Source organism: Tinamus guttatus, unplaced genomic scaffold (assembly GCF_059628265.1).
Source record: "Tinamus guttatus ecotype Peru unplaced genomic scaffold, ASM5962826v1 Tinamus_guttatus_pri_ptg000576l, whole genome shotgun sequence".
NCBI lineage: Eukaryota > Metazoa > Chordata > Aves > Tinamiformes > Tinamidae > Tinamus > Tinamus guttatus.
The window spans coordinates 506896-532197 of record NW_028289110.1 but is presented as its reverse complement, the minus strand read 5'-3'; the positions used below and the strand labels follow the sequence as shown (position 1 = coordinate 532197).

General features: G+C 49.5%; 2 protein-coding genes across 2 annotated transcripts; both read right to left on the bottom strand.

Moving 5' to 3' along the window:
* Positions 1-1989: 1989 nt before the first annotated feature.
* HSF4 (heat shock transcription factor 4) lies at positions 1990-16447 on the bottom strand. The gene is made up of 13 exons (XM_088534588.1): positions 16278-16447; positions 14687-14795; positions 13812-13939; positions 13465-13589; positions 11446-11521; positions 10230-10294; positions 8855-8954; positions 7880-8004; positions 6079-6303; positions 5382-5487; positions 4052-4117; positions 3114-3201; positions 1990-2276 (listed from the first exon to the last, which is right to left on the bottom strand). Exons 1-13 carry the CDS (start codon positions 16398-16400, stop codon positions 2080-2082), a joined length of 1533 nt encoding a protein of 510 aa, XP_088390714.1. The 5' UTR covers positions 16401-16447; the 3' UTR covers positions 1990-2079.
* A 1739-nt stretch (positions 16448-18186) lies between these two features.
* Positions 18187-21482, bottom strand: FBXL8 (F-box and leucine rich repeat protein 8). The gene is made up of 4 exons (XM_010222037.2): positions 21450-21482; positions 20337-20469; positions 19918-20156; positions 18187-19162 (listed from the first exon to the last, which is right to left on the bottom strand). The coding sequence occupies exons 3-4, from the start codon at positions 20079-20081 to the stop codon at positions 18187-18189; spliced, it is 1140 nt and encodes a 379-aa protein (XP_010220339.2). The 5' UTR covers positions 20082-20156; positions 20337-20469; positions 21450-21482.
* Positions 21483-25302: the final 3820 nt, after the last annotated feature.

Sequence of the window (25302 nt, the reverse complement as noted above, 5' to 3'; positions counted from 1 at the left end):
ATGAAACAGTGTAACAAGCTAAGGAACATCAGCTTGCTTCTTCACAGGAGTGATTCTAGAATACTGTTCCTGGGGGTTCCTCTCTTACCAGCAACATCCAATCTCATGTTTATAGTACAGCAAAAAGCCTATGAAAAAAAAAAAATAAGAAAACCACCATCCCGGATTGGCTTCTGGCAGCAAGTGCAGTCTAAGAGTTGGCACTAAAAAGTGCAGTTGAAGTTGGTGTCGAGCATCCGTGTCGACTGAGCCGCACATTTTTGCTTGCAAGCAGCTATCCTGAGATGGTTCATTTTTCAACCAAAACTAGGCAAATCCGTAAGAAACTGAAGCACATGTCTAACTTTGAGGTTACGACAGGCTTAGTAAAATAAGGACAATTAGTCAGAAGCTCCAAGTTACGCATGTGCTTAAATACCTATTGGATCTATGCGTTCAATGTTAACATCAAGGGTATCTAGCATGTGAAGATACAGAGAAGGATGTAAATCTTTTGCAGATAGTCCTGTCAGGCGTGGTGAGACACCAGACAATTTCCAATTTGCTATGAGAAAAGAAGGAAATGGAGCACAACTGAACAAATTTTAGCTCTGTACATTGCTGGACATCACATTATATAGTGGCAAATGGGCTGATCCAGAAGAACTTTCTAAGCAGAAATCTGTCAAAAAAAGAAACCGTGCCCATGATACACTCAAGCATCATCTAAATACCAGGCAGAGCTGCCAGAATTTTCCCTTAGTCCCAAACACAACAGCAGTGGCAATTCAGGAGGTTGCACAATCTCACTTCTACGGAGACTCCACCGCTCCGGGCTGGCAGGAGCTCCTGGCAGGACTACTTCCCTACTTAGCTGGGAAAAATGTGCTCCAAGTTGAGCATTCCCGAGATAACACATCTGTTCACACACTCATAAATGGATGGAGAAAGGGCTGCAACAGGAAAGTCCATTTCAAATACGCTTATCCTATTAAGGAGAATTTGAGTCTGTGTTTATCTGATTACATTTTGGGGTGGATGCTCAGCCATTCAAGATGCTCTGAAGCATCTTGGTGGTTTGGTACCACAACGCATGGCATTGAAGGCAGGCAGAGCATTTCTGCAGATGCCATTGGCAGGGCTCATACCATGTCCAGGCCCCTGGAAGGCCCCAGTTAGGTCTGAATTTTCTGAGTCTGCCCTTGAGTAGCTGGCCCAGTGGCTTTCTTAAGGAAATGTAACTTAATTAGGGAGTACTGCAATAAATAATATGTGGTAAAATCCACAGTTCTCATTAAAACTACGGCATAAAAAAACAAAGCTCTGCTTTGTTGAGAAACTCACTCATCAGAAACCACATGGGAGAGGGAGAATAATTCAGCCTTTGCAGTCTCAAAGGACACACACAAAGGATAGAAGAAAAGTCAGCGGGACATTGTGGACTAACCCTTCTGCCTTTCGCCTCTGAAAAGCGGGTACCTGCAGCCCTTCTAAAAGAGGGCTCCAAATGACTGAACTGGTTCCTCAGTGGTCACCTGGAAAGAGGTCTTACCCCAAGGGAACTTCATTTTCATGCTCAGCCTGGGGGCATAAGGGAGAGGCACAAGTACATCCCATAAAAAAAGATGACAGCATTTTTAGAGCACTGGGTTGACATATAGAGCCAATCTCCTACAAGAAAAAAAAGGATTCAGAAGGCCCCTGCATCTCTGTGCTGATCTGTGCTGCCCCTACAAAACCCTAACATGTGTTTTTGCAGATACTAGTTGGGATTGCTTTATTTTACAAAGTCCCTGATAGACTTCCTTCACTCAAATTCTCAGAAGATTTTCTTAGTAGTTCTGAAATTTGAAAAATAATGACCCTCCCACCCCCAACACACACCCAAAGGCAACATTTTGTTTTAAAACTATTGCTCTAGACAAACACTGAAATTCAGGGGTGGAGAAGGTAATGCCACAGCTACTGACCATTTCCAACTACTCAGAAAGAAAGGGCACGACTCTGTGGTGGGTTTCTGAGTCACTTTTGTCTCTTTACATTCAAACCTGTAGCTGCTTGGATGGATGGGAGGGCGATGCGACCATCTTGGAAGCTAAATCACTGGCTGTTGTCAGTTGAAGCACTCAGGTTTAACGGGATATCGCCCTGGACAGCTGCGGAGGACAGGTAAGGAGCCATGTTTGCCGACGGAACGTAAAGTGCTGAACTTTCGGGCAAGCTGATAATGTCATTTCCAAAGATTGGCTGACGATCAACAAGGAACTGCTGGGTGCTTTCAAGAATGACATCTTTCCCTGGGAATGCAAACAGACAACACAGAACTCAGTTTCTGGAAGGCAATCCATTAGGGTTTAGGAATTCAGGGAAGTGGCAAATCCCTACGGAAATCAGCAGGAGGTGAGGGGCTCGAGTACAGAAAAAAAGTGCTTGGAAAAACTTGAGCAAAACTTGCCCTCCTTCAAGAGCCCATTGAAATCAGTGGAGGTCGTTGCAGGTTGCCTAGGTGGGGTCTGCACAAAGAGCTGAGATGCCTCAAGGAACGGAGAGGGGGACGACCAAATAGCCAGAGACTCCAAGCAGTGGGATAAGAGCAGTTCTTTTCTCCCTCAGCCAAAAACTTTCTATTTTTCCTTGTCTTTGCAGAAGGAGAAATCTGCCAGCTGCCCCTTATTGCAGCATCGTGTCACTGCGTGCACGAGAGAGACCGGGGACTCTCCTCTCTCGCAGCTCAGCCCGGCCTGCTGAGGAATTCCTCTGTTGCTCGTGCAAGACATTGGGCTGAAAACCCTTAATTTCACTTCAATCACCACACTGCTTTTAGGTGGTTATGAACAGGCAGAAGAAACAGTGGAAATCTGAGGATGGATGAGTATGATGTGGTTCCAATTACACAGAGGCAGTTTAATTCTATTTAAACTTTTGAATATTCCCCATACTTTCCCCATTGCTCAATAACTACCTTAGCAGTTGTGGGGAGATATTGCTGATCACCATGAAAGTGAAGTATCAAAGGTTGTGGGAGCTTTTTCCCCTCAACGTGGCAAATGGTCAGTGCTGGACATTGCATCGAGCTGCTGGCACCTTAATTACTTCCCCATCCCCGAGCCTGCAGGACCTGCTGGGACTCCTACCTGGGCAGGCACCGTTAAAGGGCGGGTTGAACGCTTTCGGGGGCAGCTCAGCTGCATTCTTCTCCAGATCCACTGTGAGTCGCTGCATCTTGATGCAAAAATACAAACTACAATGTACAATCATACAGAGACAGGGCAGCTTGTTAGAACTAGGATGTTCCTGGAGGTCAGAGCTTTAGCAGCGCTGCATAGTCTCCACCAGCAATGCCCTCTCTGGCCTCTCTCTCCTCCCAACCCTGTTAAAATAACCCACAGTGTGTGCTCAAAGGCAGCTACACCTGAAGGAGAGGGCCGGTGAACACGGAGCCCCTTGCTAGCACTGCTCTGTATGGGGTGATGCTCATGTCTTATGCAGAGACCAAACTAGCACCACTGTGACCTGGCTGCTGCTCAGAGCAAACCCGCAGTTCTTGGCAGCCAGCAAGCACAACTTGTTATTAGTTTGCCACATGCACCTCAAAAACGCCAGCTGAATTTCTCCTGGTTTCCTCTGTGCAGGCCTGAATCATCCTCTATTCTAACTGGGTGTGTGTTCCCTCCCCTGAAACATGCAGGGGTGGCTGCATTTTATAAAGACACATTTTTAAGGGCTTTGGCACAAAGGTGTTTTATGAATCCCCAGCACTGTTAGGAAGCGATGCAGTTAGGTTTCAAAAGAGCAAGCGAGTGACAGACACACCAAGGCGGAAAGTCTGAGGGAGCCACTTTTAGTTAAAGGACAACACATGTCTCGAAGGGAGCTCTGCTTGAACGGGAAAAATAGGTCATGAGCACAAAGCATCGCTGCCGGCCGAACCTCCGGAGCTGCCCGCTCTGCTCTGCCACCCGCTTCCCCTCACTGCGGAATAACCTGTCATTCTGCAGCAAGGCACAAACTCCGTCCACAGCAACGTCTGCTTCGTACTTACATTATTATCCCAGAAACACATGGCTCTTACCGGGGACAAACTGGCTTCCATCTCGGTCAAATTCCACTCGTTCAGGGACAAATTGGGATTAAAGACCTGCGGGCACAGAAATGCAATTAGGGCTCTGAAAGGTGCGATGGCTCAAGACCCTGGTGCCCTCAGCTGCTGCCCCGATGTATTAGTTAAAGCTAGAGATGAACATTTGTTTGCGTGGGCTTGGGGTAGACCTAGAAGAGCAAGGGCCTTGGTGCCAGGCTGGTGCCTTCCACAGGAGGGACAGGGCACATGGAGCAATGCCCAAAACCAGGGCAGCAATTCAGCTCCATGCACATGTATCTCACAGCCCTGCTTTTTCTGCTCTTAGGTCATAGGGTTGCTTCCAGATTCGTGGGGTTTTTTGTAAAAATGGTGTTCCAAAACATGGCAACAAAGGGCAAACCGCTGCGCCAGCCCCTCAGTGAGGATTCCTGGAGCAGTCTGCACAATGCGGGACACGGGGCTGCTGGTCCAGACCACAATTTCACGATTCACTCCCCTTCTCGCACTGTGCAGTTACACAGAGAGGGGAAAGTGGGTCAGTAACAGGAAAGCACCTCCCAAAAGGGAGTGAAGCAGCAGAAACCACTGTACCCAGTGACAGCAGACCACTAAAAAAAGCGTCTCAAAGCCCAAATCAATCCCGCTTTGGTTCTAAAAGAATAAAAGTAATTTTCTATGATCTCCCATTCCTGTTTGTCCATGCAAATTCACCGGGTGCTTAAACCTCAAGCATCTCCAGGGAATACATGTTCTCTGACAGATGGATTCTTCTCCTGCATACAGCTATTTTTGCATATCTTTGCTGATAATCAAAGAGAGGTAGAGAAAAAAAAGGGAGAGCAAGAAATAAACCCTTATATTTATGTGTATATATTTAAGGAAAAAAAAGCCACCACTCCTTTTCAGAGAAAAGTGCTCTTCTAGAATTCTGGAATTCAAGGAAAAGCGGGAGGTAATAGAGCTAAAAATCAACGTAGGAGCATCCAGATGCAGAATACGTAAAAAAGAAACCACCATCCTCTGATGCAATTGCTCTGAAGCAATTAACAAACTAGCTACAGAGCCGTATTAAGTCTATTTTTTGTAAGAGTGGGAGCCCAATCTTGCCTTTACAGTCTTGCCTTTACCAAACGCACTGTGCTTTGTTCTCCTAGGGTAAGGAGCTGAGAAACACATATTTTCACAAGAAAAACTGCAAGACCCTGCAAGCAGGTCCCGCCAGGCACCGCGTGCGCGTTGGCCACAGGCCACGGACCCAGCGTCACCCGAGGCTGCGCAGGAAGCGGCGCTGTGGCCCGGCCCCGCCGCAGGCGACACTCACGTCCAGGACGCCGGCGGGCTCCAGGCCGTACTGCTGGCTCCTCAGCAGCAGCTGCAGCCCTTCCAAGCTCAGGTCGGGGCCGTCCAGCGAGTCGGAAATATCTGCTCTGAGAAAAGACGAAGGGAAACGTTGCCACGAGTGAGACACTGGGGTGCATGTGCTTAAAAAACAGGGCCGCTCTCGGCCTTTTGCATTGCTGCGGGTGCCGTCACGAGCAAGGAGGGCACCTCACAAACACAGAGAAGTTTCTTGGGTTTTCACTCTTAGTCAGGGAAATGAGATCTCTGCCAGCAAGCGTACAGTGACTCCTTACTGCACAGGAACTACAGTGACAAATATTTCCTTGCACATTTCTGCAAGCCAGGACCCAATGAAGCAAGGGAGACAGGGTGCACGAGCTCTTAGAGACACACCGTGCTCCAGCGGCCTGCAAGGCTGCGAGCGGGGACACAGCTCGGGGCTGCACATCCAACCTGGGCTCTAGGTGAGTCCCTTCACTGTGGAAAGCCTTTGTGCTCCCACGACTCTGCCAAACAAGCTCAGACAGCTCTTGCTCTGTCGGGTTCCCCAAGTGAGATCCCCCACCCCCGGCTTCGAGGGTCCCCTTGGCAGGAGCCACGGGCACAGGACGGAGCTCTCAGGCCACTTGCCCACAGGCCTGAGCTCAGCGCGGGGACGCAGCCAGGGCCCCGCTCACCTGTCCAGCAGTGCCCTCCTGCCTCTCCTCTCGGCTGGCGGCGGCAGGCTCCCCGCCTGGGCCGCGCCGCAGCCCTTCCCTTCCAGCACGGACTGGATCATGGCGACGGGCAGCACGGGCGGCTCGGCGCCCGCGCGGCAGCCCGGCAGCGGCACCTCGCGCTCCGCCGCGGCCTTGGCGCCGGGGCTCACCGGCTCCTCCTTGATCAGCAGGAGGCTCTTCTCCCTGCAGCACAGGCAGCTCTTAGCGCCCCACGCAAGGGCAGCTGCGCATGGGTTGGTCTCCCCTTCCCACCAAACTGCCCCCACGGGGTTCTGCAGTGCCCAGGGGGGCAGAAACACTCTGCTTTCTTTTCAGCAAGCCCCAAGGTCTGCCAAAGGAGCTGGAGAACCCTCAAGAAACGAAGCTTTATGGAGCTTCCCGTGGGCACGTGCACAGGGTGGCTTGGCTCAGGTTCAAGATACCCCAAGAGGGCTGGGCAGGTACCAGGGGACACATGAGGGTCCTGGTGGCCTTTCCCAGCTGCACCGCTAGATGGGTGGCTTGCTCCAGGAAGCTACTTCAAGTCTTAGAAAGTTTCCTGGGATGCCGCAACAAGGAGAGGGATTTCAGCTTTCAGGATGTAAGTGGGAGTCATTAACTCCACCTGGCTGCTACTCCCTGGGGAATGTTCTGCAGTAAAGTATCTGTATCTGTATCAGTATCTGTAAAGAGGCAAATCCAAAATATGCTCAACAGGAGCAGGGAACACTACTGAGAATGCAATATTGTCTTACAACGCCTGAAGACCAGCTTTGTTGAAACACAATACATGGGCACATCCCACAGAGGGGATGTGTGGGACACTACAAAGCCTTCCTCAGCGTTCCTCTCAAATCGTCTTATGACTCCTAAGCTCTCAGGAGCTCATGCCAATTGAGCCACCATCAGAACTAGTCATCGCTGGCTCAGGTTCTCAAGAGTCATATCAATCCTGTGTAGATCAGAGGCCACCAGATGGCACTCAGTAATTAGCAGCAATAAGCAACTTAACTTGAAGGTTACTTTTTTTCTACTTTAGAAATATCTTCTAGCCCTATCTTTTACCTGAAGCTCTTTGCATGCCTCTAATTTCAATTATTATATATTCTAAAAACTGCCTGTAAATCTAAAACTGCCTTGTCTCTATGTGAAACTATTTCCATGATTCATCTGTCTAGTTACTTTCCACTGACATAGTTGTAGCTATGATTCAGCAACTAGCTCTATAAACACTGCATATCTGTGCAGGAAGAGATAAGCACCAAAATACCTCTACATACAGTTCTTAGGTTCCTGGGACCTTTTCACAGAAAAATTGCCAAGTATCGGAAGTTGCTGTGATGCAGCATTGCTGTTCTCTTTAGCACAGAGATGTAGAGCTTGATTCTGCTTCTTTGTCAAGGCCAAGAGAAAACTTTTTTTTTTTGCTTTCAAAACCCTACTGACAAGCGTTGATATCCCATTCTTTGCTGAAGTCTGGAAGAGCCACTTTCTTGAAAGCAAAGTATAAGAACCACGAAAAATTTCTCAAACAGGTGAGCGAATCTCTCAGCATGAAAGTTGTGATCTCTTATTGAAAGTTATACTGTTAATATCCCTACCAAGTTCCAAAAATTTGCCCTATATTGCAAACTGGAAAAAAAAAAAAAACTAACCTATCATCTCTATAGAGATTTACGATTCAGAGATTTTGGTAGAATTAGAGCCAGGAAATACTCTGCTGAAGCTTATTCATTGTCCATACCTGATTCTTCCTGTTTTTAATCACAGACACATTTACCTGTCATTCTCAGGAGGGGATTGCATGTGTATTAAGCTGGATGGTGATGCTTCAGTAACATCAGAGATGATGGGTCCTCCAGCAATTGCAGGGCTGCTTAAGCATGAGGCAGGTTCTGTTGGTGGCTAAGAAGGTAAAAATCATAGAGATTTATCCTTCTGAAGGAGTAAAGGACATCAATAGGTCTGTTGATTCTCCACTAGCCCAGGGAGGGGAGAGACAGGTTACTGATTTCCAAGTGCTGCACTCAACCACTTGAACTCCCATCCCTTCAGCTCGCTCTGCCCTCCTTGGACTCTTACCTACTGTGTGACACTGCAATTTCCTCTGGTCTTTTCTCCAACCACACAGCAGCACAGCTATGAAATAACCACTGTGACTGAAAGGTCAACTGCTGACAGATTTTACCCTGTCTGAAATTCTGCTTAGCTGCCTCTGGAGCGAACGACCCAACTACTCTGCAGGTGCCATAACAATCAAGTATTTTAACTGTGGGACATGAGTGTGGCAGCTCTGCTGGCAGCAGCCAGGTGACAGGCCAGTAAGGCAGCACAACCCTTTCCCCTTCAGGATGCAGAAAGCCCTTGCAGAAAGCATTCACTGCGTTGCTTGAACAGCTGTCCCCTCCGGTGCCTGTTTGGGTGGTTAGAGTGCTGGGGATGCCCGGGGACTGCGAATACCTGCCTTTGGCCAGGGAGATCCCCAGGAAGGCACCACTTCTAGAACAAGCTCTTCTCTGAGCCTGGCTGTGGTAACGCAGGGCCCGTCCTCCCCTCCCACATCCGGGGCCTCTCACGTTGCCCTGGGCAGGCCGCAGCAGCACGAGCAGACACAGCTCAGCTCTGCCAAAGTTTTCTCTTCTTCATGGACAAGCTTTTGCCAAACAGCTTACTCCATAATCCATGTTATTGCCTCAAATGTTTCCTCACACTGGCCAAAGAAAGTGCATGAAATCGGAGGCTGGAGCAGACCTACCGACTGAATGAAATAGGGGTCATGGAGAGGGTCCGTGGACAAATGCCGGCCAAACTTGGGCACTTGTGGAGTTGAGATCCCATTATCAAGCATCAGAGGTCTGTGAAGAAAAATAAAGAGGTCTGTTTTCCCAGCCACATATTAACTGACTGTTCCCAGGCTGCTCACAGAAGAAATGTCTCAGCCAAGGGTTGTTTCCATCTGGATACTCTGATTTTCTTCTTACAGAGGAGAAAGGTTCTGTTTCTTTCTAGATCTTACTTGAAATAGACAAGTGAAATAAAATAAAATTTTATTTTCATCCCACATATAAAGAAAAAGATGAAGATATCTGAACCCATAATCAAAAGTAGCTCTTGAAGATACAAAAGCTTAGGACTGACAGGCTTTTTCAGATGGCTGCTGACAAGAAGTGGGGCTGTGTGTCAGGCCTTGGGGTGGGAGTACTTTATGGTTAACAAACAAATGAAACCAAGAGAAAAAGAGAAAGAGCCTCGAAATGATGACATTCCACCATGAAACCTCCGGGGTTTGGTGATGTAAATATTACCAACACCACATTACAGCCACAGAGGAACTCGGAAACAGCATATTCTGACACCCACCTGGTACTGTAAATTCTATGGTGACCCTATAAAACTGCCTAGCAAATCCCTTTTCTCCTACCCTCAGGAAAAGCATCCCTTCAGTGTTCAATTAGAAGAAGTTTGACTGAGTGCAGTATGGAAAGCCAACACTGCTCCCCCATTTATGTCTAAGAGGCCTGCCAGAAGAAGTTAAATCCCACTTTCCCCTATTCTACAAACACTTCACTGGATGTGTTCTACAAACACTTAACTGGTGCTGAGATGAGGCCAAGATGATTCAAGCTCCTCTATCCTCATGCCTTGAAGCATTTATGATCCTGAGATTCCCCTAGTTAAAATCTCCCTCTGCCTCTGTGATACCTGCAGGTCGTTGTCATCACCAAACCTGTCTGCACACCCCACGCAGAGACTGCAGGTCAAACCAGTAGTGGCCATGGGCCAGCTGGGCCTCGTTGCCTTCCCACCACATTGCACATGGCAACACTGCCACTGGCATCCGTAAGGCCAGCACTGGGGCCCTTCCCCCGGCCCCTAGTTAGTGTCCCCATCCCCTGGTCTCAATCTGTATTCCCCAAATAAAGGTCATGAGCTGACACGGTGCTTCTCTAAAGGCCACTGAATGGGGCATGTCAGCAGGTCTGACTCGGCACTTCATCCCATTCAGTTCCCATCACCATGGTGTCCTGGTCTGGTGACCGCCTGCCTGGGCAAGCTGAGCTTGTGCTTTTAGCGAGGGGGCAGCGCTTTGCACCCATGAGTGTGTGTGGGCACCACACAAGGGTACTTACAGCTTCCTCTTTATCCCGGTGCTGCTGGGGTTTGATTGGAGCTGGCCAAACAGAAACTGAATCAGCTGTCAAAAGAGATCAAAATCAGTGTTAATCAGCAGGGTGATTCAGCATTCCCTGCCCCCCCGGTCCCTCCATCTCACACATTTCTCCCTTCTCCCAAAGTGGGCAGCAGCCATGAAACATGGGAGCCAGGCTGTGCAAGGCCCTGGAGCCCAAAACACAACAGATCATTGGAAAGATCCCTATTCTCTTCTGTGCATGGAAAAACACAGCTAACTCCACCTGACCTAGGAATATGCCTAGGAAGCACACAAGCAAACACTCCTAGACCTGGAGGGAGGTCTGGCCTCTATACAAGTCTTTAGAGACTTGTCTAAAGTGCTTGTGAAGACTTTGCAAATGAAAAAGGCAGCCCCCATACGGTGGCCCTGGGCAGAGGTCTCGGCACTTCCAGCCGAGTTTGTCAGGCCTGTGGAATTTGGCATTGACACAACAGCCACCGAAGAGGATGTGGGATGGTTTTGGAGAGCAATCCCCCAGCAACCTGCTCCCGCGTCAGCGCAGCCTCGCGCCCCTCTCTGACCTCCAGACAAAGAGTGAATTATCAGCACACACCCCAGCTGCCTCCTGCTCGCTGCCCCGCGCAGCCAACGGAGCTGCACGAACGCAGAGCGGAGGGGCTGGACCCGCACGCGGCCTCGGAAGGTTCCATGGCCTCATGCGTTTCCATCCCATGACTCAACGATGCCATGTGAGAGTGAGAACGTGCCTCTCACTGAGGGCCACTGGGAAACATGACTTGCTGGGTCACATCAGCAGCCTCCAGCTGGGGAGGCCTTTTGGGTGCAGGAGGTTCTATCTGTTAGGGGAGATGCCTCCACCTTGCACTTGTACTAGAGGCTTGCACAGGAATTCCTGCTGGCCCAGCAACACCAGAAAACCTAACAGTTCCTGGAGGACTCCACAGGGCACAGGAATGACCAGCCGCTTCTGCTGCCTACAGCTACGGCGGCAGCTGATGGGGAGGCTCTTCTCTCCCCCTGCACGGCCAGGGTGAAGCCCAGCATTGCCATGCAGCTATTAAAATACAAATGTTTTTCTTCTTCAAGGCATATGAGAGCCTGGGGAAGGGTATGGGGCAAGAAAAAAAAAAATAGAGAGGAGGGCCTATGGCAGACAGTGCATGGGAATCTGGATTTTAAATGATCATTACCTTGTTGATCACCTTCTGCTGCTGCGTGTGGTTCTGACGGAGAGAAACAACTTCCCTCCAGAGAACTTCATTTTGCCTGAAAGTGAAACGAACCTCTCATGAGCACAGAACTGCCCCACCAGCCCACGGTGCTGCCAGAATGTACAGTCGACCCAATTTTGCAAAGCTTCTGGCAGCATTTAGCACTTTCCCGATTGCCCCAGCTATGAGGGTCATGCAATTGCTCAAAGGAGTTACTGGTTTCCTTGACCATTCAGCCCCAGGACCGGGGACGAGGAGATGCACAGGTTATTTGCCATGTTGCCTCCAAATCTGGTTTCAAGTCAAGTCCATGATGCAGAAGATTTTGCCAGTGAATTTGTTTCAGGAACATAAGGATGTACCAAAAACTAAGAGGCCAAATGAACCTTACATATCGGTGCAACTTATAAACTCTTTTGCTACGTGCCCTTTAGGTTGTTTCTCTCTTTGTAATGTGGATAGACACTAAAATGGGGGAGGTGAGGCCCACCAGCTCCAACCAGTTAATCAGCTCTAGCGAGGGAAGTATCTGCTTTAGCACAGCAGGAATCCTTGGAGTGAACTTTCTGCAGGTCCAGGCAGGATTTCCAGGAAAGCAGCTTGACTAAGTCACAGATTGCTTTGGCATTATGCCCTGATGTTACTTCACCAGGGCAAATTTTTTAATGTGGTCTCAGCCTGGAATTTCTGCTCTTTGTTAGCTTTTAAGAGTTGTATCCTTTTAATCAGCTAAATGCTTTTGACAGCTGTTGGAGGGAGAGAGCAAACCAAAAGCGGAAATGAAATAAAAACCAGGCCAAATCACTGATGCTGGAATTCCTTAAAAATTAAGGACAAGCCCAGAGAGAGATTCCTTCATTGCCACTGTACCTGGATTGGAAGGTGTGATTTCACACCCATGAGAAGCATAAGAGGCATTTAAATTCAGAAAAGAAAATTATCTAAGATATATAAGGTGCTGGGTTGCTATGACCTTTCAAAACCCAGAGTGCCAGCTTCATCCAAGGATGTATGAATCTCAGCTTTCCCAACAAAAGTTGTTTCTATATTACACTGTCTAAAGACTTGGAAAAATCTAAAGAGCTCTCTAAGGATCAAATCCCTGGAGATGAATAGAAAACACTCTAGTGTGTGATCTCTAAAACCATACCCATTTACTTAATTCCTAGTGGCCACGTCTGACTCGGTCTCAGATTCTGAGACAGCAACAGGCTGAGAAACCACATGCACAAAGCACTGCGTACGCTTGTTCTGCTCTTACACAACAATTTTGTCTACGCCAGAAGACAGGGTCATGGTCCAAACCAGTAGAGCCATCCTTATATTCTTATATTTTTAGATCACTCATATGTTTTGGAGGACAACACAGACTGATTTCTGATTTTTGAGTATGTGGAGCAGGCACCACTGCATCTCTGCTCAGGACTCTCCTAGGGATGAGGGAGAATTACGTCTCTTCTTGCTGCCATCTTTAATATGTGGAGGAAATACAGATATCCAAGTTAAATCCTCAGGTTACGCACGTATTTCCTGCATGCCCTCTTCTGTGCTTTCCTCATCTGTTAACAGTATATATAGATGGGCAGCATACATCTACCTTTCGCATGACACAGACAGAGTATCGATTCATATCTGTAGAGCATGGGGGACTGTTTGCATTGAAATCCTACATGTTATTGTCTCAGTGGATCTAGTGTCCACATCAGAGATGATACTTGGCCCTTTAGCTACACTGGGCCTTGGGGCAATAGTTTCAAGGTTCATCCTGCATTGGCACTTGCGCTGGTTGTGTCTACTGCAAGAGAACGTACACTTTGTGCAAAGCTACGTTTCCAAAGTTAGGGTATTTAAGCAGAGAAGAGTCTTGGCCGGAGACCACGCGGGCTGTCCCTGGGTTGTGCAAGGCTGCTCCTGCCATGCCATCCCCAAGAGCAGCAGCTCCTCCAGGGAGCGAACGCCTGCACGAAGCAGCCTGAACCGAAGGAGGATTCAACTCACTGCTTCATGTCCTGCACTTGACACTCCATGTTCTCCTGCTGACTTCTCAGTATCTGTACCTCGTATAGCAACCTGCTGAGGTCCTCCTGACGCATCTTGGTCTCTTCACTTTTCACTACTGACACCTGAGGGGAAAGCAACAGGGGTGGCTTTTACCAGGACAAGAAGGGTGATGGATGGATATGGGCATTGCTGCAGCTTGGGCAAGGGAATTCCACCAGCTGGATACTGGCGTGCCCAAATACCAGGGGTCTATTGGGAGCAGGCACCGATTTCACATCAGTTTGGGTACAAGGGTGTTTAAGGAGCCTGCTGCAGCCGTGGCCCTGAGGACAGGACCTCCTCACCTTCCTTTTGATGTGCTCCAGGAGGTGCTCGTGGCCCTGCAGGAAGCAGAGGTGCTGGAACTCGGTGTCGTCCCGCTCGGGCTTCACCAGGCCGCCCTGCTCAATGTTCACCACCTTCCTGAAGCCGTCTGCATGGAGAGGCCGCTGGTGAGGCCCCATCTGGCCTTCTTCCCATTCATCTACATCAGCCCTAACTAAATCCCACCGCAAGGCACCGTGTCCTTCCCGGGTCCCACTGCCATGCAGCGCGAAGCGGAGGCAGCTGCGCTACATCTCCAGCTCTGCAAGGATACGGCCCAACAGACTGGTATTTACCTCAGACTGGTATTTACCACAGAGCTGCTAACGTGCTTAAATAGCAAAGGGAAAACCTGGCAGAGGAACTTAGTCAATTGACCATTAAAAAAAAATGGACTTTGTTTAACAGAGATGAACTCAGGCAAAGGAGGAGAAGAGGACGTGTATTTACGACCATCCTGGAGCAGATGTGCCGGGACAGGCTCACTGCAGGGTCACACAGTGCTCCACAGCATCCCTTTGCAAGGCAGGTTTTACAGCAGTGGGCTGCTGCAAAAACACCCCTCGAGGCCTTAAACTGGCAGCCCTGATGGGTCACCAGATTGCTAGGGGGGAAAAGAAAACGAGTAGTTGGATTTCCTAGCTCATAACTTGCAATTAAATCTAAGGGAAATTTCATGCTGGGAGCTGCAGGCTCCTCTGGCACCGTATAGCGAATTCCTCCCATGGCAAATGTGTCAATGGACAGGAGGTCCCAGCTTCTGGACGCGCACCTCCTGCTCACCTTGCCACTCTCCTACTTCCCACCATTTTGCCTGTAGGACCTGCACAGCCTCAGAGCTGGGGGTTGAACTTACACATGTTCAGCTGCCGGACAAAACTGGCCATGTTGTTGTGTTTGAAATACTTGGGCAGCACCTCCTTGGCAAACCGGCCTTGGTCGAACACATGGAAGCTCGTGCCATTCTGCAGAGGAGACAGGGGGACGTCAGAGCGCGGCCACGCGAGGGTTCATACGGACACTGCGCCGACTCGCAAACTTCGGACACCTCCTCCTGATTATTTTTGAACAGATAGAGCTGTGAGAGCCACCGCAAACTTGGCTGAGCAGAGCCTATACATTTTAATGGTCGTGCTTCATAGCCGCAGCTCAGCAACGTGCAGTTTGACGTGGTGAAAGAGCCGCTTTCGAGGCTGTGCTGCCAAGAACTGGTTGAAAACCAGTGCAGACTGTTCTGGGGTCAGCACCGCACGGACGCGCTGCCCTCCGACCTGCTGGCAGCTCAGGGAGCAGGGACAGGGCGAAGCTGCCTCGAGCCCAGCGCGGGCTCAAAAATAACAGCTGACTTAACAGCAACATCCACAATATTGCAAGGGCAAGAGAGAGGGAATCACTTATACACATTAGAAAGTGATCTTCCGTTTGAAAGCCCTTATTTAAAACACACGATTAAAAAACTCAGTTGTTCTGAGACATGAGGCCACGTACTATTCACTTCAGAGAACTACCATGGACCCAAACAACAACGTAGCTTAAATCCCACCTCAGGTTTTGAATGAAAAATATACTGGACATAAATAAATGACAGAAAGGCTGGGTTAGGCTTTTTTCACCTTTAAACATGCCTTTATTAGAGTCTTATTTTTAGAGAGCAAGTTTATGCACACAGTGTATCTGATAACTCCCTGCTGAAGCCAAACCACACCACTACTTGCAGCAATTTTTTAATCAGACCAAAAGCAGAAACAACGTGGTTTCAAAGTGCCATCCCATGGAGGCAGATAAATCATTTTAATTCTCTGATTGCACTTTCTGTATTCAAGCCTCAGTGGCAAGTAGGAAGCCAAAGCAAAATAAACTCATGTTATCAAACCATGCAGACATCACATCACCATGATCATCATAGAGACTAGCTCAAAAACTAGTAAAGCTCTTCTAAAACGAGCAATCTGAAACCTCTTCACACTATGGGCTTCAGCCTGCGGTTGCAAGGCTGCTTGTGGCTGCTGGCTACTTCTGTGGCACATGTGAGAGACAGCTAAGAAATACATGTGAAATATGTAAACATCTGAGAAATTCATAAAAGGCTTTGCACCTCTTCTGAAAAATTTTAGGGAACCACAAATTGACACAAAGTGAAAATTCTCTCTTTCTAAGAGTACACATGTTTAGGAAGTTCTGTTTTAGGCACCCTCTGTAATACCATTATTATCAAAACACTCCCAAAACAGGTATTCCCTTTGCAATAGAAAAGCCACAATATTCCAAACAAATAACATCAAATACATACCAGAAATTCATCCAAAGAAACATCAGTCATTTTCCTCTCCCAGTTAACTTACTAGCACTTGCACAGCAAAGGGAAATCACTGGGTTTAGCTGTGACACCATGTGTACCTGGGTTTCTCCAGGAACTCCAAGTGGCAACCAGTATTTGCTGTACTTACAGTGCTCCAGCAGATGAGATGGTTGGTTTCAGGATCTTCCACCAGCGTCCAGAGCTTGGTTAGGAAGGCTGGCACATTGCTGGAGTATCCATCCATCACCAGAGAACTGGGGGAATCTTGCATAGTTTTTTTCCAGCGCTCAGGCTACACTAACTCCATTGCTCCCAGCACGCGCGTGTCGGGCAGAGCCCCGAAGCACTGAATTCTACGTGGGGCCGGTGCAGAGCAGGCTCCCCGCGAGTCGCATCAGCAGCGCTGCTCGCTCTCTTCAAAACCCAGCACAATGCGATGGCATCACCACCCCGCAGAACAATACACAGAATGAAAGTGCACCGCAGCCGATCTCGCCGCGCTGTGAATAAACATGCAGCGTCATGCAGAGGCAACACGTGCTGCACACCTTCCCGGGCACGTCACCGCCGCGGAGCCGCCCGCCCGCAGCTCCGCGGGACACCCAGCAGCAGCAGCTGCTTGGCCAAGGCACCTGAGGTGCTTTTTTGGGGCTGCGTGTCTTTGCAATTTGCCAGAATTGCACGTTGGGTCACCTACAGACACAGAATCACAGAATGGTTGAGGTTGGAAGGGACCTCTAGAGATCATCTAGTCCAACCCCCTGCTCCAGCAGGGACACCCAGAGCACACGGTGGCATCCAGGAGGGTTTGAAGATCTCCAGAGAAGGAGACTCCACAGCCTCTCTGGGCAGCCTGTTCCAGGGCTCTGTCACCCTCACAGGAAAGAAGTTCTTCCTCACACAGAGACTGAACTTCCTGTATTTCAACTTGAACCCATACCCCTTATCCTATCACTGGCCACCACCAAGAAAAGTTAGACCCCACGCTTTCTGCAAGATTAATGGTTTGGCTCTTTGGTGGGAAGACAGGGTGATGCCAACAGGCACATATAGGATCTAGATGTCAGTATTCTATTATTATTATTCAAAATTCTCCATATACCTCTTCATTTTCCTAAGAAACACTAACATGGTACTGCAAGTAAACATCTATGCAAAAGGCATTCAAACTGCAGCCTGGTGGGAAGACAGGGTGATGACAATAGCTACACACAGAATCCAGATGTCAATAGTCTATTATTAGTATTAAACTAAATGCTTTATATAACTGTCCTTTTTCCTAAGAAACACCGACAATGCACTGAAAGTAAAAGTCTGTGCAAAAGGCATTCAAATTGCAACCTCGACACTTGCTTTCCTGAGCAACAGAAAGAAAGGAGGCACAAGGGAATAAGCAGCTCACGTATTGCTTGTAATTTTTTTCCCCACTCTTCATCAAATGATTTTTCTCCTGCCTGTATTTTATATCATATTTCAGGTCTTGTTTAGATCCTTTCACACTGGAATTTTCGTGGCACCGAGATAATAAGTGAGCTCACAGTGCGGAAGTGCCAAAAGAGGAATTGCCGAAGTAAGAGTGGATTTTCCATCAGACGACCATAGTTCTTTGCTCAACTAAGCTCAGCGTACGTGGCCAAGTACCACACACTGGCGGCAGTAGTGAAGCTGCCACTTCCTTAACTGCTTATGCAGATAACTGCTGCATCACGACACAGTGTGCTTAGCTCCTACAGTGCAAAATCACCATTGAATTTTGCTGAGGTGCCCAGTAAAAATGCATGAGCAGTAAACCTGCCATTCCTGGTATTGCTAAATAAAGGAGCAGAGGAGAAAAAAAGGCCTGCCCTCCATACCATACAAATACAAGAAGAAAAAGCAATTTCTCTGTATAAACCTTTGTCTACCGCATTTGCATGCAAATGCCCAGTCTCCCAAACAAGTGGTCATCACATTCAAGAGTCAAGCAGCAGAGGAAACTTTGCAGCGTTTTCCTTGTATCTTTAAATGTTCCTTCACATTGCTCATGCAGATCCACCCGGTTTCCCCAGGAGGGAGGCTCAGCAAACTCTCACTGCTGTCCAGGGGTGCCGCTCCTTGGTGACCTTGAGCGTGTACTGCTGCAGAGCGGGGCAGAGGGTGAGGAAGGCTTCCACCACCTCCTGGCTGACCACGCAGTAGCAGTGGATCTCCAGTAGATTTCTGCACTTCCTAGCAAGCTCTAGCAGCGACGCATTTAACTCCTCTGAAGATGTGGTTTGTAGGGTCAGCTTCTTTAAAGTGCTGCTGTAGCTCTGGGTGACAAATCTAATCTGGCTTACCATGTAGGTACAGGTATTGAGTTGCAGTGTGCTCACAGGTATATTTGGCTTGAGGATCTGGGGGATTTTCAAGGCAGGGACCGTATGATCAAACTCCAGGTCTACACGGAGCTGAGGATGCTTTTGACTTAGTGCAGCCCAGAGCTCTTCTGAGATAACTGGGATATATTTGTCCAGGCGCTCACAGAAAATGTCTAAGTTGGTCAAAGGAGCTCTTTCTGGCTTGATCAGTTCCAGAAAAACATCATCAGACAAGCTGGCGTAGTAAACCCCCAAAGTTGAGAGCTTGGGACAGGCTCTGAGAACTCTCCTGATGGTATCCGGCGCCACGTTGCACACCAGGGTGCGGTTGTTGATGAACAAACTGCATAAGTTGGGGTTGGTGACAGCTAAGAGCTCAACAAGTTCATCATCAAGAGTAAAGGGCATTTTCCGAAAATCAACATGCCGAAGATCTGTCTGGTTCTTGGTGTTGCATATATTGCGTATGCTCTGCAGGATGTCTTGGCCAGAGTAGAAGTAGGGGTTCTCCCCATGGCACACAATGCACAGCTGCTGCAGCCGGTGGTTCTGCTTGGCCAACACATCCAAGACATGCTTGACATTCTGCCGGTTGATCTCCTTGGACTGGTCAAACACAATCTTCAGGTGCCTGATTTGGCTGAGGAACTGCAGGAGGCTCTGCAGCATGCCCTCCTCATCCTCTGAATCACAGCTGCAAGGGCAACACAGGCTGTCAGTCCCTCTGGGAGGGGAGCAAGCATGGAGCAGATGCTCTCTACCAGCATTTCTGAGAACAGCTAGCTCCCTCAGAGGTTTCTTCTAATTTAAAGCAATGACAAGTGGTAAAATAGTGGTCAAAGGCTGGGGAAGGGGGCAGGACATGAGACAAGTCAGAAAGACCTATCAAAGTGACCTACTCAAAATGCTGGACCAGTTACCTCTATCTCAGGGCTTCTTTCTCCTCCCACTCTCACTGCCTCTTCTATTTCAGCAGGGAGTTTTTGACCATAAGGATTGTCCTTTGCTACTAGCCTGGGTGGGAAAAACCGCAGTGTACCGCAGAATCATTATGGTTGGAAAAGACCTTCAAGATCATCAAGTTCAATTGATAAGATTATCAAGTGATAAGGTGTGCAATGTTCTGCATAAGAAATAGGTGGCACGATGAAGATGACTAATTACGCCTTATTTCTTGCTGCTTTTAAGTTGCAGCTTACAGCAACTTACTTAAGAAAGTAACACTTTCCATGAAACCCAAATTAGCAGCGGTGATTAAAAAACCCAGCATTTAACATAGTTTTTCCCTATTATGTAAGCGGGTGCCAGCTATGTAAAACAGCATCACCATCACCACTAGTGTCAATAATGTCACAGCAGAGTGGGTTGAATGTTTGACGTGCAGCAAAAATGTCGTGATCCAGTTTTGTCTGCAGAAATGTTTGGACCCTAGAAAACCCCTTCTCTTACCTGATCTCTGTGAAATGCCAAACAGAGCTAGAAGAAACAGCTGTGGCCCACTGTCTGCACACCTGGAAGACTGAGTATCTATCTCGAAGAGAAAGATAATAGAAAATATGTATGAGGATTTCTTCTGGGATGTAGTTCCACACTTCTGGAGCAGAGGTAGGCATTTTGTCAATTCAATCAGGTCTTAAAATGTTGAGAGCAACTTTCAAAACTGCAATTAATTCCCAAATATCTCTGTTCTGAGGGAGAGAAAAGAAAAAAAAAGAGGGACAGGCATTAAGATTTATTTATCAGATCAAGCCAATGTCACTGAATCACAAAAGGAGGTCTTAAAAAAATGAACTTTCATCAAATTTTGAAATTTGAAATAACATTTATACATGTTGAACACTGAAACTGAAAAACGTATTTTGATTAACCTTTGATGCGAGTTATGATGCGACGGAATAACCACATGTGAAGAAGTCCTGAGGTTTGCAGCCTTGGAACATTCTGCAATGTTTTCACTAATCTTCCTTCATCTAAGATGTGCTGTGTCCACATTGTAGACTTCTGTAGAAATAAAAACACTAGCATTATATTTTCGATCTTCCCATAAGGAAATAGGGAGGTTTAAAATGAGAGAACTTTAAAGTCTGCAAACGTTTATCTTCCTAGCCTGGAGCCAAGACTTCCTAGCCTAGAACCAAGAGCCAAGTCCCACGGTCCCACCACAAATGCTGCAGAACACCCTTTGGTTCTCAAAGCCTCGGGTCCTGCACTCACAGCATTACCTCAGCATCTCACCTTTCATCTAACCGCCTTCCCCCCCCGCCCCCCCCCAAAAAAAAAAGTACTTCCAGATATCCTTGGAGTCAGGGAAAACTTGCAAAATGCAAAACAAATATGAATGAGAAAAGCAAAAGGCAAAACACAGGGAGGAGCTCAGCTGCACACTTGTCCAAAATACCCTGTTCTGCAGCGTGACTCCCTGGTTTGCATGGGAGGTGGCTGCAGCAGAGCAGCTACCCCATCTATCTGCTGCCATCTCTGCCGACAACCCCCTTTCCACCCACTGCTTAGCCAGACCTGCTGCCAAGCAGCATGATTCTGCTTCCTTCCTGGGAACTTCCTTTCTTATTTGCTCTTTTTGGCATTTTCTCTGACAATCCCCTTGACAGCCTGGACTCTTCTAGCTTTAACTGTTTTCAGGACAGTCTCTAACACATATGTGCCAAAACATCCCAACTCAAATCTCACAGGTCCAACTCCTGTTGCTTTCATTGCAGGATTTTTCTTCGTTGACCTGTGCAGAGAAGCTTGGATCTCTTTGCCGATATGAAACGTATCCCTAGCCCTGGAAATGGCTTGGAAAAGCTTAAAGGATGGTAGGAGGGATGGCAGAAAGTGCTATTTTAAGTTATTGCCCGGTGTGGAGCGGTGAGGAACGCAGATGTGGGTGGCTCGGGTCCCTCCCGGCTCCGGGCGCTGCTGAGGCCGGCTCGGGGTGGACGGGCTCACGTGAGCAGCCGCGCTCTCCCTGCGTCACCAACCTCATGACTGCGCCGAGCTGTGTCAGCTCTCTGTGCGCGGGGGCCAAGGAAGCAAATACGGCCCCCAAAGGCAGGCGCTGGTTCAGGGCAATGGAGCGGCCGGAGCAGAGGCGCTGCCAGGAGGTGCTCGTGGATCCTGCTGTCCCAGCGATGCGGCCCCGAGGGGCTCGTTGCAGCTCTCCGTGTGCGGCCCCTTCCTCCTCGCTGCGCTCCGGGGCTGCTGAGCTCTGGCTGCATCCGGAGGGAGGAGCCCAGGAGATGTTGAAAATAACATGCCAAGAGGGAAGCTCCCTCCCTGCCCGCTGCCTTTCTGGGAACGCACGGAGCAAAGTCCCGTTTCTGCCCCCAGCCAGTGCCACTCACCAGGCCTCCCCGGGTGCCGGCCCGGAGCCACAGCAGGGTCCCTGCATGGGACACTCGGAGCTCCTGGGAGCAGCTCGCTCAGCTTCTCCTGCTGCCTCTCAGGGCTCGCGCTCATCCAGGCAAATCTCCGGCAGGGAAAGCTCGGAATTTCTGGGGTCCCCAGCCAGCGCTTAGCCCTGCTGCCCTGGAGGTAGGCGAGCTTTAACCCGCCCCAAGGGCCCGACTGCCTCTGCCAATTCCATAAACGGGAGCACAGGGAGAGACACCGTGACTTAACCCCTTCAGCGACTGGTTTTGTTTTTCCTTCTGTAAATACACAGCCTTCTGGTGTTCACATACAAACAGCAGCATCTGGGGAGAGCGGGACTCGCGGCTGCAGGAGCGAGGCTGCCAGTGGGGAAGACATAAATCCCGAAGGACAAGGGAGCAGAGGCGGGTGCAAAGCGGTGAGCAGCCGGCGCGGGGGACGCGGCAACCCGTGGGTTTCTGGCTTTTCCCTGCTCCAAACCGCGCCCCGCAGCACAGCGCGCAGAGGCGGAAGCGGCAGCGCCGAGGGGCTCGGAGCAGGTAAAGGCAGTGCGGGGTGGCGCAGGGCAGGGGGTGGCGTGGGGCACCCGTCGGGACACGGTTGGCAGTGGGGGTCGGGCTCCTCTGCCCTGTCCTGTCCCGCGCCAGCAGCAGCTCGGCAGTGCTGCGATGAAGGCGGCGTGTGCAGCGGCGACACCGCGCCTGAGGCGGCGGTGACGGTCGCCCCAGCACCGCATCACGCTCGCTCGGTGGCTTTTAACACCCTCTGAGTGACATCGCAACAGGACCCGAGCAAGGGCAGGACACCCCAAGGGCTCTGGAGAGAACCCACCTCCAGCTGGGCTCTGCTCCTCAACTCAGCTCGTGCGCTCAGCAGCGAGACGCGCCAGCCTGGGAGACGACGGGGTCCTGCTGCCACCTGCACGCAGGTGCTCGCACTGGAAGAGGCAGGGAATGGTGCTGCAGCTGAAGCTTTCTCCGTGACTTTAGCCTCCACGATGCATCTGGGATTTGCTTCACCCTCCCATTGCGAGATGCCTGGAGGCTGCATTCCAAGGAAAAGTTTTGTGATTTGGGGCACCTTGGACCAGAGCTGGACATGGCAACAGCAGCACATCCTTCTCATGAGATCCCTCCTGAAAGCTGCGTGTGAAGCCCACGCTGCTGCAGCCCCGGGCTCTCCAAGGGGCTCTCCCTGCAGCATCAACGTTATGATTCACTGGTAATTTCCTGTGTTTCCCAAAGCAGGAAAGGGCTCCAAGTGCAAGGCAAGGACCTTACAGTAAGAAAACTCTCTCTGCCCTGAGGAATTTCATTTAGTGAGCAGGGTGGATCATATGTCCCAGAAGCCTTTTGGATCAGGCTGCAAAGGACAAAAAGGTTCCTGGAGGACATTGTATCCACTGGAAGGCATCCCTGCAGGCCTGGAAGTGGTGGACACCTTCACACCTGCAGGCTAGAGGGACACAGCAGCACGGCCAGCAGTCGGATGGCGCCGGGCAGGGCTGCCAGCTTTGGGGAGCAGCGCAGAGTGCAGGAAGGAAGGGCTGCCCTCAGGGGAAGGAGTCGATGGTGCAAGCGAGTGCAAGCAAGTAGTCAGGAAGAGTGGGCAGGACACAGGCCTGGGGCAGGGCCAGATGCCCCAAAAATCACTCATCACCGTGATGTCATGGAACAGCTCCCAGGACCCATGTGGGAGCAGCTTCCAGGGGCTTGCACCAACCACCTTGTGTGTGGGGCAGAAAAAAGGGAAGGCTGTGCCTTCCTCCTCCTGCCATCAGATATGTTCTCCTGACAGCTGCAGCTCAGTCCTACAGTGCTCAATCTCATGCAATGTACTTACTTCTTGCAGCCTGAGGGCTTTTTGCTTTCAGCAATCACAGCAGGCATAAGCATTGCATTAGCTGGCCACCCAGGTACAGGAACAAGGAGAATAGAGGTGGATGTACCATCTTCTCAGGTGCTCTGCTGTGAAAGGCCAATAGTGGGAGAAGAAAAAGAACTGAACTAGTGTGTAATGCAAATAGGCAGCCCTGACAGTCCTGGTTCGAGAATCAAATGCCACAGCACAGAGTTGGAGCCCCAGGTGGAAACCTCATGGCTTGCCCAACAAGCTGCACAGAGGGTTTGGCTGAAAAAAACGATCCTATGGCCTCAGGACCAGTCAAGGCCCACAGTGCCAGTGCCTGGAAAATGCTGCCCTACTGAGCACCACATGACTTGAGAGGCTGTATCTGGCTGTCCAACCTTCTCTGGTTTGCAAGGAGCAGGTTAAGAGATCACGGCTGCCACTGATGGAGAGAAATTATGAAATTTCCTGCCTGCATGAGGCCTGCAAGGCCCTGCTGTGTTGGGGCTGCAGTGTGTTTTGTGCTGGTTCCTGCTTGGGATCTTTATGGTTTGCATCAGCCTCATGGTGTCATTTCTCATGCCATGTCCTGGCTTTGAAGATTTCGGAGGCTCTACACCTTGCTGACACGGATTGGTTTTGCTGGGAAGACAGGTTTTGACACCCTGGAGCACATGCATGCTTACCAACAGTTTGGTAGATCTACTGATAAGGAATTATTTTCCAATAGTATAAAGAACAAATACCCCTGAATAGAAATTTCAGCATGGACCAGCAGGATGGAGGTTAGGAAAGAATCAGTCTTGCAATCTGTGCTCAGCCGTGTTCTCTGGCAAGGAGAGCTCAGGCTTGTTTAAGCTAGCCCTGCTATCAAAATAGACAGCACTTTTCAAACCTCCAAGCCATGGGACACTGTTAGATGCTTTCAGTGGATGCTGCAGAGGATCCACTCTCTTCAGAGGTGTCTAGAGAAATCTGACACACTTTTTTGATCTAAACTCTAAACCTCCAATGGAAATCAACTTTCAATTTGCTTTCTACAGTCCCTGGTCCCAGAGTATATCCTGGCTGCATCCTGATTGTGCTGGGCAGGAATTCAGCTGTGTACCTCAGATACCCATCTCTCCCAGGCGCATGGGCCATAGGCCACTGCAAAGTGTCCTTTACCAAGGATGGGCAGGAGACCAAGACCTCAGGCAACAAGATGCAGTCTGTATGAACATGCCAGCACCAGGGCTGCTGGGGCTCCTTGGAGCACCTCCCACACATTCCTTCAATCTTTGCCAGCTCAGCCGTGCAGGCAGAGGCACAAGGGCCAAAACTCTTTGCTTCAGAGTCTCTTTGGACTAGGAATAAATGGACTCCGATGGGAAATGAATGCAGAGCTTTGCGAGCTGCCAAGTCTTTGGGACACCGTGTCCCATCACACTGCACTTTACAGAATAACAGTGAAACCCTTAAAGGCTACACTCGCTTTAACAATATTTCCACCTCCTCTAGGAAGTAGGATTAAATCCCTGCAATCCCAGCACGCTTACGTTCAGTGCCTGCCATGCTTCACTGGTGCAGTTCATTTTCACTGTGGTCTCAACTCACCTCTATGATTTTGCAGGG